The 12,332-nt window shown below is 40.2% G+C and overlaps 1 protein-coding gene across 2 annotated transcripts; it reads left to right on the top strand.

Moving 5' to 3' along the window:
- Positions 1-315: 315 nt before the first annotated feature.
- LOC117934675 (carboxypeptidase Z-like) lies at positions 316-8,044 on the top strand. Of its 2 annotated transcripts, none has more exons than XM_034856540.1 (11): positions 316-646; positions 1,124-1,153; positions 1,688-2,062; positions 3,359-3,580; positions 3,665-3,897; positions 4,960-5,115; positions 5,271-5,429; positions 5,699-5,834; positions 6,033-6,172; positions 6,980-7,079; positions 7,675-8,044. In XM_034856540.1, the coding sequence occupies exons 1-11, from the start codon at positions 565-567 to the stop codon at positions 8,031-8,033; spliced, it is 1,992 nt and encodes a 663-aa protein (XP_034712431.1). In that variant the 5' UTR covers positions 316-564; the 3' UTR covers positions 8,034-8,044. The 2 variants fall into 2 exon arrangements, with proteins under 2 accessions (XP_034712431.1, XP_034712430.1); XM_034856539.1 differs by having other exon boundaries at positions 317-646; positions 3,356-3,580.
- Positions 8,045-12,332: the final 4,288 nt, after the last annotated feature.

The following is a 12,332-nucleotide window of genomic DNA, read 5'->3' as shown; positions in this document are numbered from 1 at the left end:
TATATATATACTTTTTAAATTATGATGAGATTTAAAATAGCCACAACGCAAATGCTAATATTAATGTAATACTTCTAATATTTTGTAATGTTAGCAACCCCAACAGGCATCTTTAATGACAGCAATTTTTCTCCCGCCAACTGAGGATCTCTACGAATTATTAGCCAAACACGACAGAAGGACGACGCTGAAGTGAACCAGGTAAAAGATATTAAAACAATATATTCAAGGGTTAACTCCATCATTTTAATGGTAGAGTGAAAATCTGTCCTGGAGAAGTCAGCTGCTAAACTTAATGTTGCTTGCATGCTCCCGTTTTAATGAACTGAAATCTCCGTAAATACAGGCACTGGTAAATAAATATACGCCATGTTTGCTAAATCTACGTTGTCATTTTCATTCGCATGTCCCTACTTCACCTCAGAGCCACTTCATCTGTAATTTGATATCCGACCGTAATACGTGTAATAAAGCGGGTGAAGTTCAGGGGGAATTTGTGCAGACTTTGGTAAACTGACGCACAGACCGTCCGAGGTGCCACATCGAAAATATAAACCGCGGAAAATGAGCGTGATGCTGCTGATCCTGTTGCAGTTGTCCGTCCTTGTCTCGTGTGCTCCTCCACAGTGTGACCCAGGATTTCGAGGTAAAGTTACTGAGCTTTATGTGATGATGACATACTTTATTAGACTATACGTGCGTCCGGAAACTGTTGCATGATTTGGACATATTTTCACGTTTCACTCTAGACAGTTTTCTAGACCCAGAAGCTGTATTTCCTTACAGTAGAACTTGTGAATCATAGCCTACTTGTAAGTAACGTTTTAGCTAGATAATGATTGTGAATATGATTAGATATTGGCCTATAGCTTGTCAAATGGTATTAATATCCCAGATGAAAGCATGCTTTTTAACCTTAATGATTAAGATTTATAATCTTGTAAAATATGTTGAACTTATTGTGACTTAATGATACTTTTGTAGACAGACATTTACTGTAGAAAGTTGCTGAAGCATAAACAGAGGTAGATCAAGCAGAGTATGTTGTAGATCACATTGAGGCATTTGCAGAGACCACTCTGCCATCTACTGTCAGCTGATGACATGCTGATTTGTCTTGCAGGACTGTGCAAGCCAAAAGTGGAAGAAAAACGTGAGTACCCTTGGGCTCGGCGAAAGTGCGATGTCTTGCATGAGCTGTTTATCATCCAGCAACATGAAGCATGATGAAGCAGCTGATCATCTCTTTGGACTGTGAACGAGAGCTTTGCTTTTACATTTTGAGCCTAAAACCACATACTTCACACCAGAGAATGCTCAGGCACCAAATCTCCCTGCCAGGTCAAGTGTTTGTACAGTTACATCCCTGTGAGTCGGTGTTTTCACCAAAGGATGAGATCATAAGTCACACAAGGCGTAGTCCTACTACAATCTCGCCCGAAAGCCATGAGACCATCAAATGTATTTTTAGATGATCAATGGCAGTATAAAATATTCAAATACTAATTTCCAGAGATAATAGAAATATTTGGGGCTAGATGATTGAAGACAGCACAGTGAGGCTCATCATTAGGTGTGTAACACAGACGGAGATACATGTCTGGATCCCTCGAAATAAGATCCAGAAAGTTATACTAATATTGGCTGTTCCTGATTGTTTATCTGAATTCCTGTTTTTCTACCTCAGCCAAATGCACAGATGTATTACTGTCCTACTGCGATGACATGGCCTACACTCAGACCATGTTCCCGAACATCCTCGGCCACAAGAGCCGTGAGGATGCCGAGGCCGGCGCCGAGTACCTTCTCATGAGTGTGGTTGAATCTCTACTCGGGGGAGAGTGCAACCCTGAAATCCGTATGCTGGGCTGCTCTGTGTTGGCCCCGCGATGTGAGAGCGAGAAAGTGCTAAAGCCATGTCGCACCACCTGTGAGACGGTGCAGAAAAAATGCAGCCACTCCTTTGAGGCCATAGAGATGGCTTGGCCCTACTTCCTGGACTGTGATCGCTTCTTTGTCAGTGACCAAGAGGGATGTTATGACCCGCTGGAGGGCCTCAGAGGTGAGAATAAAGTATAATAATATTGGGATTGGGACCTTAGTAACCCGACCTTAGTAACCCGATCTTAGCTAATTATATCCTTGTTAATATTGTTGTTTGAATTTTTTGTTTTATCTGCAAGAGGAACACAAGAATAGTTCTTTTGAGTTTCAATAGTTCGAGCATCTGGTATGCACACATGCTCATGCGGCTCACCTCCAAATAAAGTCCAACTTGAACGCTTTACTTCCCCACATAAACTCTACTTAAACTGGGTCTTGTGGCTATTGTCATATGTGTTTTTATTAGCAGCCAATCCATATAAACAGCGCCTTAATGCACCACAGGAAGGCAAACATTGTCTTAACTGTATATTCTCAAAGTCAAAAACAATCTTAAGATAAAAAAGATACTCTGCTGTAACTAAGAGCAGAAACCATGTGTGAACCATATGAAAGCATTACAGCAGGAACCTAGGCAGGGCAGAAGGAACTGATTTGAGCATGTAGTCTAACATTTTATCATTTGTGAATGGTAAACTGCGTACACGGTAAGAGTCTTAAAGTCAACCAATAAAATGAACTACTCCGTCTTAACAAGGACTACTATGTGAAAATGTCTGACTTTTTACTGTAGTGGAAAACTTTTTTCAGTCATTTAGAATTCAGTTCAGATGTTTGGCAGCAAGTTGGACCTGTTTAATTATTATATACTTTACTTATATTACTATACTGACTTTAAGCTCTTCACTCAATAACCTTCCACAGTGTATGTAGCAAAAGGCATGTTAGTGAAAAGTGGGTGTTTTATAATATTTAGCCTCACTTTATGGAAATTTATTTTTAACAAGTTATCCCTTAGATTCAATATGTCTCGGAGATCTCGGACGATGAAGAAGATTGAACCTTTTTTACACTGTACACATCCTGCATGTAAACCAGTAGTGACCGGTTTGACAGATGGTCTTCTAGGTCATTTGAATCTGGCAGCACGAAGCTTTAATGTGCTCCATGTGGCTTTGCTAATATTGGTTTCTGCTAAGTGTGAATACAAAAATAAGGGCAGACTGTTTGCCAGTTTAACGTGCTTGCTGAAATAAGCGCATTTGGCATTTGGCCAAATATCAACTTTCCACACTCCGTTTGGTTTCTGCTGGAAATACCAGACTCTTCATGCAATCTATTCATAGCCTGGCAGCCATACAAGAATGTAAACAGAATTTTTGTTTGATAGATGTAAAATGGGGCCAGTCCCTCTTAGATCTAAAAGCACATTGATCAAACTGACAAGACTATTTTATGGTTTTCTTTACAGCAGAGCAGGTTGTAGAGGCTGTTGACAGCATGGAAATTCCTCCTGAGGAGCCCGCCATCACGATACAGTTCACCTATCACTCTAACGCTCAGATGATCAGTACCTTGAAGAAAACTGAGGAACAGTGCTCCCATATAGCCAAAACCTACAGCATCGGCCGCAGCACGGAGGGCAGGGAGCTGCTCGTGATCGAGTTCTCGGACAACCCTGGCCAACACGAACTGCGTAAGTAAAGCTCGTCGAAGTCTGTACACAGTTTGCATTCTTTTTCATTTTCACACCAGTTACTGTAAATGTGACCCTGTGTAGTCGAGCCAGAGATAAAGTACATCGGCAACATGCATGGAAATGAAATCCTGGGCCGCCAGCTTCTCATCTATTTGGCTCAGTACCTGTGCTCAGAGTATCTTCTGGGGAACGAGCGCATTCAGACCCTCATCAACACCACCCGCATCCATATTCTGCCCTCCATGAACCCTGACGGATACGAGATGGCTGTTTCTGGAGTCCAGGACAACAACTACAGTGATGATGAGCAGGCGGTCAGTTCTCTGGGATTACATGCATTTATTGCTGTTTAATTTGAGTCATTTTGTTTTGTAACACATTTGGAAAACCAACCAAACATCCTAACAATCTACACATTAAACGTTACAGTTAAACCAAATGCAAAACAAATACCTTATTGCATGGGTGCAGAGCATTTTCCAAACAGGAAGCGTGCCTTTACACACATTTACAGAACACTTTGCTTTGTAATAGCATCCGTCTACCCTGGGGCTTGAATAGTTAGTCAATAAATCAAACATTCCACTGATTATTCATCGACAGTCAAAGCAAAAATGCTAAACACTATCTGTTTCCTGTTCTTTATTGTGTTTTGGACTGTTGTTTGGACATAAAAACAAGCAATTTTAACTTTAGTTTTTATTTCACATTGGGGTCTTGGGCTTGCAATGAATATTTTCTCTGAGTTTATAGTCAAAACAATCCATTAGTTGAAAAGAAGGATTGAAATATTAATCAATAATAAAAATAACGACTCGTACTGTATGCACGGTAGATTAAGATCTTACATTTATGATAAATAAAGCATAACAGAGCAACAACATCCATAGAACATTCCCAAACTCTCCAGAAGTCAAATAATAATGTAAAAAAAATCTGGTCAATAAGTAGAAAGGACCACTATCTGTAATGTAATAAATGCATATCATTTTCTTTTATTCGCACTATCCATAGAACGAGAAGAATAACATATTTGGACATAATAACACAAACATAAGAAAAAAATATGCCTGTTTGTGTAAAAAAACATGATTGGTGATTGGATAATTTACCTAGCATTTTACGCATATATTTATGGAACTGTTGTTATTCTTGTCCAGATAGATAATTGTCAAATAGCCTGAAGTGTAATGAATACAAATACCAGCAGTAGGCGAGGCAGTGTGCGTCACAATTACTGCAGTTACTGTATGCATCATACTGTTGAAATACACAATCCAGATATTCACATTAACACAATCATCAGTACTTAAATGAATAACATTCATCATTGTCTAATGTTCTGAAACACAAATATGTGACTACCACAGGGTCCCAGATCCGATTCTTCCCACATCGGCCGGAACAATGCTCAGAACATTGACCTGAACAGGAACTTCCCGGATCTGACATCCATAGTTTACAGTCGACGCAAACAGAAGGGCTACCGCACCGACCACGTCCCAATCCCAGACTTTTACTGGTTTGGTAAGGTACAGTATGAGTCCTTCCCATACATGTCATGTTAGTGAATGAGGTTTTAGACTTAAGGGGTGACATTGCTGAGGAACGGCTCTACCACTTTCGATTGAATAAATCTGATTTGTTTCATTTCTTGGTCCGAATAAGTCTTAATGCTGCAATCCAGGTTGCACCAGAGACTTACGGTGTCATGAAATGGATCCGCTCCATCCCGTTCGTGCTCTCCGCTAACTTCCATGGTGGGGACCTGCTGGTGTCCTACCCCTACGATCTGTCCAAACACCCGCAGGAGCGCAACATGTTCTCCCCAACGCCCGACGACAAGGTGAGCGGGTTAGTTGAAACACATCACAGTCAAAAGTGCATTAAATCCACTAAATAAGAAAAACATGACATGTGTGACTTTATTTTGATAACCTTTAATGAATAATAGCTGATAAAAAATCCTATGAAAGGGAATATGGCTCGTTGACATGCATACGTCCTCAACTTTTGACATATTAAAACAATTAATGTTCTTTTATGTTTGACCTTTTCATTGTCTGTAATGGACTTAAAGAAGAGAAAAATAACCCTCAGATTTTTCCTCCATAGGTATTTAAGCTTCTTGCAAGAACATATGCAAATGCCCATGAGACCATGTCCAATGAAAATGCCCAGTGTGGATCGTCTCGTGGTATCAGTCACAAAGGAACCATTAACGGAGCACAGTGGTCCAGCATGGCAGGTGGTGAGTTGAAAAAGTGAACATCTTTCCAGAGTAACAGTGTTCCAGTGGTGATGTCTGAAATGTTAGATGAAGCCACTAGAGGTTGCTGTCAGACCGCTTATAACAGATAATCATGGCAGCTGAGAGGTGTAGGGGGAAGGTCAGCACGGTTTCTCATTGATTTCTGGGTAAAACAGTTTTGTTTTCGTCTCTGGTCAGGCATGCAAGACTTCAACTATCTTCACACTAACTGTTTTGAGGTGACCGTGGAGCTGGGTTGTGATAAATTTCCCTCTGAAGAGGAACTGTTTCTTGGCTGGCATGAAAACCAGGAGGCCTTCATCACATTTATGGAAGCGGTAAGAACATGATTATGGTTATGTTTGCTGGTTTCTTACTTTTGTTGATATCGCAGTGTTTGGCCTAAGGATGCACTGATCCAATCCCCAGTTTCAAAACACATCACTTAACTACAAACTATTACTGAACTACAGTGTAAGCGGAGGCTAGGAGTTACTATTTATGTAGTGACATTAGCTCCCAACAATGGTACTTCTGCTGTGAGACTGCAGTTTGAAACACAGAATAACAACGAGGGGAGAAAAAAAAAAAATCGATACAGAATAGCATTGCGATATTTTCACTGGCAATACTATATTGATACACAGGCGCCAAGTATTTTTTATTATATTTGTGTTGGTCAGTTTGTCTGCTTTACAATCCCATTTTAAAGCAATAACATTGAAGTGATATGAACAAACAAATAAACCAGATGTTGACAATGTTTCCTTTTGGGGCCATCATTTGAATTTGGGAAAAATTTGAAGTTAGAAAAAAGGTTAGAAAATGCAATATATTGCAGAATAATACAATAATATCATATCGTGGTATAAGTATTGTGATGATATCGTATCGGGAGCCGTCTGGTGATTCCCACCCCTAATAATAACTGCTGGGAATATAGCTAAACAAGCAGTATTGTGAACAAGGAGTTCAGCAGAGAGTGATGTTGAAAAGGTCAATATCAACGCCAACACCCATCCCCCGAGTCAGATCGGTGCATCCCTAAGCTTGGCTGCATGAGGGGATGATGACTCATCCACTGTCATTATTTAAGTAAACTTACATTTAAAGTTGAGTGTGTCTTGTCATGTGTTGATCCTCAGGCCCATCTAGGTATCAAAGGAATTGTAAAAGACAAGGAGGGAAATGCAGTCAAAGGTGCACGAATATCAGTCAGACGAATACAGCATGATGTAACCACAGGTAATAAATCTTAGCCGCTAACTAGATGCACCATTTCCCACACATGATTTATCCAGAGCTAGGAACTTAGATTCCTTTCCTCGTCCACGTTTTTGTGGCCAATGTGACAAATTTTGTCTTTGCGACAGTGTACTGTATCAGTTTCTGACTAGTAAAAATGTATTCATGTCAACATCAAAATCACTATCAAAATTAGAACCTCCAAATTTTCTAAAGAATTCAATATATCCGACTGGAAGTACAGAGAGACCAAACATCATGAAACTAACATTTAATGAATAAAGAGTTATATTCTTAATGCACAGTATTTTTAATCCACACCGTGGATCCACAACTTGTCCATTGACATGAACACTTGCAAGTTGCAATCTTCCCCATCTCTAGCATCCATCCTTTTTTAAACAAATGCTTCATTAGACCCTTCCTGCCTTCTATACACTTAAATTCCAAGTCCCCAGTTTGCAGCACAGGCTTTCACCCTGATAAATACAGTGTTACACTTGTGAAGTTCTCTTTCAGAAAAACACAGTCCTACTCAAATATAAGCATGTATATATTACATGTCCAAACACTCAGCCTCCTTCTCCCTGCCCAGCTGAAAACGGAGAGTACTGGCGCCTCCTCACCCCTGGCATCTATGTCGTGAGCGCCTCGGCCCCGGGCTACGCCCGAGCCATGAAGAAAGTACACCTGCCTCCTCGCATGCAAACAGCCGGCCGGGTGGACTTTGTGTTGCAGAAAGCTGCGCCAGAGCCTGACCTGCGAGAGGAGGATAACACCATCCCGTCTATGGGCACCTATGACCGCTTTGACCCTTATAATCAGTACGAGCGCTACACCCTGGTGGCCAGTTTGAGCCACAACCGCGAGCAGAGAGTAGAGAAGCCCTGGTGGTGGAACTACTTCATCCAAACGGGAGTCCCTGCACCAACCTGGCTGCTCAAACACAATTAGAACTTCCATGGGAAAAGTGGAAGAATAGTATCTCTTGTTACAGTATAAACATACACACACACACAAACACACACACACACACTGAGCTATTGTGTAAAGAATGTGCTGTTTTTTTTTATTGATGTTACACTGCAGAAAAGGGTAAAAACTAGCAGGCTGGCCTTCATGTTAGCTTTTACACTTTTGTGCTTTGTTTGGTCCAAAGTCAATAAAATTACTTTAATTAATAACCATGATGAAATTTGGACTGTGATAACAATTTTACAGCAGAAATAAAGAACTGTTGTGTTAATGATTATATCCAATGAGTATATAGTCCCAATGTGAGTCCTTATAGCTTATAAAGAAAATAAATACGCTGAAAAAAGATACCTCATAACTTTTCTTCCGAATGACCCACCTTCAATAAATCTTGGTTAAAGTATAATCTCTTCAGTAGGTAATTAACCCAGGTGACCACTAGAGGGCAGGCTGAGTCAACGTCTGGCCCAAGCTCCTGTAAACCAAGAGGTCTGGTTGTTCTTCCACACAGTGTGCAATTTGTAAAATTAGAGATTATTTTTTGCGGGTATGTCCTGAGTGTTATGCTGAGTCAGGGGTTTGTAGGATTGTGCAGCTTTATTTCATGCAGATAAACATGATGTGGTTTACTATAACATTTACATAATAAACCTTAGACATTGCAACAAAAACATACAGTACAGAAGTTAAACCCATTTGATAATATTTTAGAAAGTATTTTAAATTTTTTTTTCAAATTACGACCCCTTAAATTAAACATTGTATGTTTGGAGTGATTAAAGCTATTAATGGTTCCACCTCTTTTTATATAGACTTGGAGAGGTTAAAGGATCCAGTTGGTCCACAAAAAGCAAGCAAAGAAAAAACGTCCATCAGTTTGGGATCCACTGATCTAAACCACAAACTTAAAACTCTCAACATGACTCTCTTTACAACCTGATTGTTCCTGGTCAATGGCTAAAACTTCTGTCAGTTTATTATTACACATCTTCGTTGTGTAATAACGGATGTTTTTAAAAGGATGTTTTGTAACCTCAAACCTAATTTCTGTTTGTCTATATTTTCAGCTGTAAGCTTTATGGTACAGCTAATCTACATGGTGGAACGCTAATACATCATGTTCTTACTTGTAAATGTTCCTATGATACTTCTAAAGCCTAAAACCATAAAATCTAAAAACATAATGACCGACAAAGACAAAAGTAAGTAACTAAACAAACCATTTATGATTGTTAAGCAGAGTGGGCCTATTTTGTGAGTCTATTAAAAAACGGGGCTATACCAAGTCCAGGCATTGGCATGAAAAAGCAACAGCAATGAAGAACAGTCCAAGTGGATGAAAAAGAGGGTGTTAATGTCTTGTGCTGCAGCCAAACTAGAGGCTCCGCTTAATAGAATCGAGAATATAAGAAAATAATAAAGACCTAAGCAACATTTGTCACATGCAGCTGAGAAACAACATCGCAAGTTCACCTAAATAAAGCCAAGTGGACACAATATCCCCACAATAAAAAGTAGAGCAAAATGGAGTAAGGCGTGTAAGAGCATTACCAGCCCCAGGGTTCCAGTAAAGTCCCAAATCATATAAACAAACTGCTTTTTCTGTAAGGTCATGAAAGAAGCCTGGGAAAAGCAAATTGCCCCTGCATTAAGGTCGAGGAATACTATTACAGAAACACAAAGAAAAGTCTGCTTGGTGAACGAGTTGACCCACGACAGGTCAGTGAAAAACAAATACCAGGCTTCTCAGAGGATTTACAAAACACAAACACATGGTTTGACATCAAACCCGCTCATCCAAACAGCAGAGGAGAGATCTCCATCTACAGTAGACTGGAAAATACTGAACATTGTCCCAGTAACATACATCTTACTTTAAAGATGCCATCCACAATGTCTTTTTTCCATGCATACCAGTAGGCTATGTTTTAAATACTGGAATCCATTATATACTGCACAGGCATCGCGGTGCATGGCTGGGAGGATGAGCACCATAACAGTATTCATTGTAGATAAATGGAAGTAATGTAATGCTACAACAGACTCCTTTTAGCTGCATCTTGTGGCCCACCTCTGCTGATTTAATTTAATTTAATTTTAATTTGTTTATTAGACCCCTATGGGGAAATTCCAATTTACACTCTGCATACACACATTGTTAGTAATCACACACAGGCCTGAATTACAAACACAGACATGCTCAGTATCTATACATGCACTAATGGAGAGATGTCAGAGTGAGTGGGCTGCCAGCTGATCCAGCGCCCTATGCAGTCGGGGGGGGGGTATGGTGCCATGCTCAAGAGCACCTGGCAGTGCCCAGGAGGTGAAGTGGCATCTCTCCAGCCACCAATCCACACTCCGTACTTTTTGGTCCATATGGGGACTTGAACCAGTGACCCTCCGGTTCCCGACCCAACTCCCTACGGACTGAGCTACTGCCACCCCCATGATGGGAGTTATTCAGTTGTAACAGCGATTGAGACCAAAGTATGGCATTTGGCACCTGTGGGCCTGAGTACCTACCGACTGCCAGTGTGTAGGGGTCCATCCTATATCAGCAGAGATAGTTTTGTGCTTCTGTTCCTAAATCCGTTGTTTTGCATTGTCTTTCTCAGTACTGTTTGGACAAAGAGCTTGAGAACATCAGGACATAATACAGAGTCTCCACAGGTGAGCAGTAACCCGAGAGGCTAAATATAAGGTTAGCTGGTTGAAGCATTTATTGGACATCTAGGGAATCTATTGTTATTATCCTTGATGTGATATCTTCATTTGTTTTCTTTGCACATTGTTATTTAATGGATCAGCCGAACATTTATTTGTCCAGTATGTGCAGATAGATTCAATGCTTCCAGATTACACTTAATTATATTACATGAGAGGAACAAACTGGGTTTCCTTAGGATTTCAAAGCTATTGCCATTTGCCTCGGTGCAAAAAAAAGGAGCACTTACAGTAGTAATCAAATTAATATATAATGAGCTGTGTGATGCTACGAGCACACATCTGGCACGAAGACATCCAGAAGACCTTCAAGTTGTACATCAAGTGCTAAAGATATCTGTACTCTCAGTAAGATGGGTGGATGTTTAGTGACGTTCTGAGATTGTATGAGAAAATATACATATTTTAGATGCCGGTGCATTAAATGTATCAGTCAGTTAGCTAAGAAAAGGCTGCTCCATTGCTCCACAAATTAGCCTCTTTAAGGAATGTTGAAGGTTGACGTACATACCAACACAATCCCTCCCACAGAAGAAACAGATTGATGGGACGGAAGTCTCAACCAAAGCAAACCCTGTCAAACAGGCCTGTGCCTCTCTGTTTGATCTGCAATGTAATCATCTATTTATTATTTGTTACCTGCTTTTTAGTGAACAGATATGTAGGATTGACCCTATTTGCTTTTCTGTGGCCATGTTCCTTGAGCCGCCCATGTCAGGTTGGGTGCTGAGTCACCCATGACTTGGTGAGGCTGAGAAAGTAGCATAGAGTCGCCCTGAGCTGCCATGTTGTATTAGCATCATGCTGCTGGCTAGTTGGCAGGTAACACCTCATTTCAGTTCAGTGAAGCTGTTCTCAAAGGAGCTTTAATACGCTTATGTACAACCTACTCAAGATCGGTTTGTAACTAGCTCAGTCCACCATGGAAATATAGTGCCATTGGGGAATTGTTTCAAGGGGAGCCAAGGGTTTACTTTTATTTCATTCATTTTTAATACTCTCATTACCTTGTTTTAGTAAATGTGTGCTGATGAGTGTTACATTAATAAATCTGTCAGGTTTTCATTTTTTCCAATATTTGTAAACCAAACTGCATGATTTACCGTAATTTAAATCGAGCACTCTGTTTATATAGCACTCATCACTTTTAATGAATAGAAGTTACCAAGTGCTTTAAAGGAGAAAGAAAAGGGGAAAGAGGGAGATAGAAAACACAGAAAGGACAATGAACTGTATTAAAGATAAACAAAAGGCTAGAAAAAATATATCAAGCATACTTCCTATCGGTGAATCTTGTGCATTACCAGTAATGGAGGACATCTTCAAATCGTTATTGAAGTAAAAGTAAGAACGTACTATCAGCAAAATGTACTTCAAGTAACAAAAGTATAACTGGGATCAAAGATTCAGCACATGATTTCAAAAGCAAATTGTAATTCTTGTTAACAGCCACAGGCTTTCTACCAGTATGACATACACACACCGGCCACTTTATTAGGTACCCCATGCTAGTAACGGGTTGGACCCCCTTTTGCCTTCAGAACTGCCTCA

Source organism: Etheostoma cragini, chromosome 19 (assembly GCF_013103735.1).
Source record: "Etheostoma cragini isolate CJK2018 chromosome 19, CSU_Ecrag_1.0, whole genome shotgun sequence".
Classification (NCBI taxonomy): Eukaryota; Metazoa; Chordata; class Actinopteri; order Perciformes; family Percidae; genus Etheostoma; species Etheostoma cragini.
This window is presented reverse-complemented; position numbering and strand designations above follow the sequence as displayed.

Excerpts from the sequence above, each read along its gene's own strand:
- LOC117934675 (XM_034856539.1), top strand. The coding sequence starts at position 565 with ATGAGCGTGATGCTGCTGATCCTGTTGCAGTTGTCCGTCCTTGTCTCG. Across the intron at positions 3,898-4,959 it reads ACAGTGATGATGAGCAGGCG|AGATCCGATTCTTCCCACAT; the intron begins GTCAGTTCTCTG and ends CCACAGGGTCCC. Across the intron at positions 7,080-7,674 it reads ACAGCATGATGTAACCACAG|CTGAAAACGGAGAGTACTGG; the intron begins GTAATAAATCTT and ends CTCCCTGCCCAG.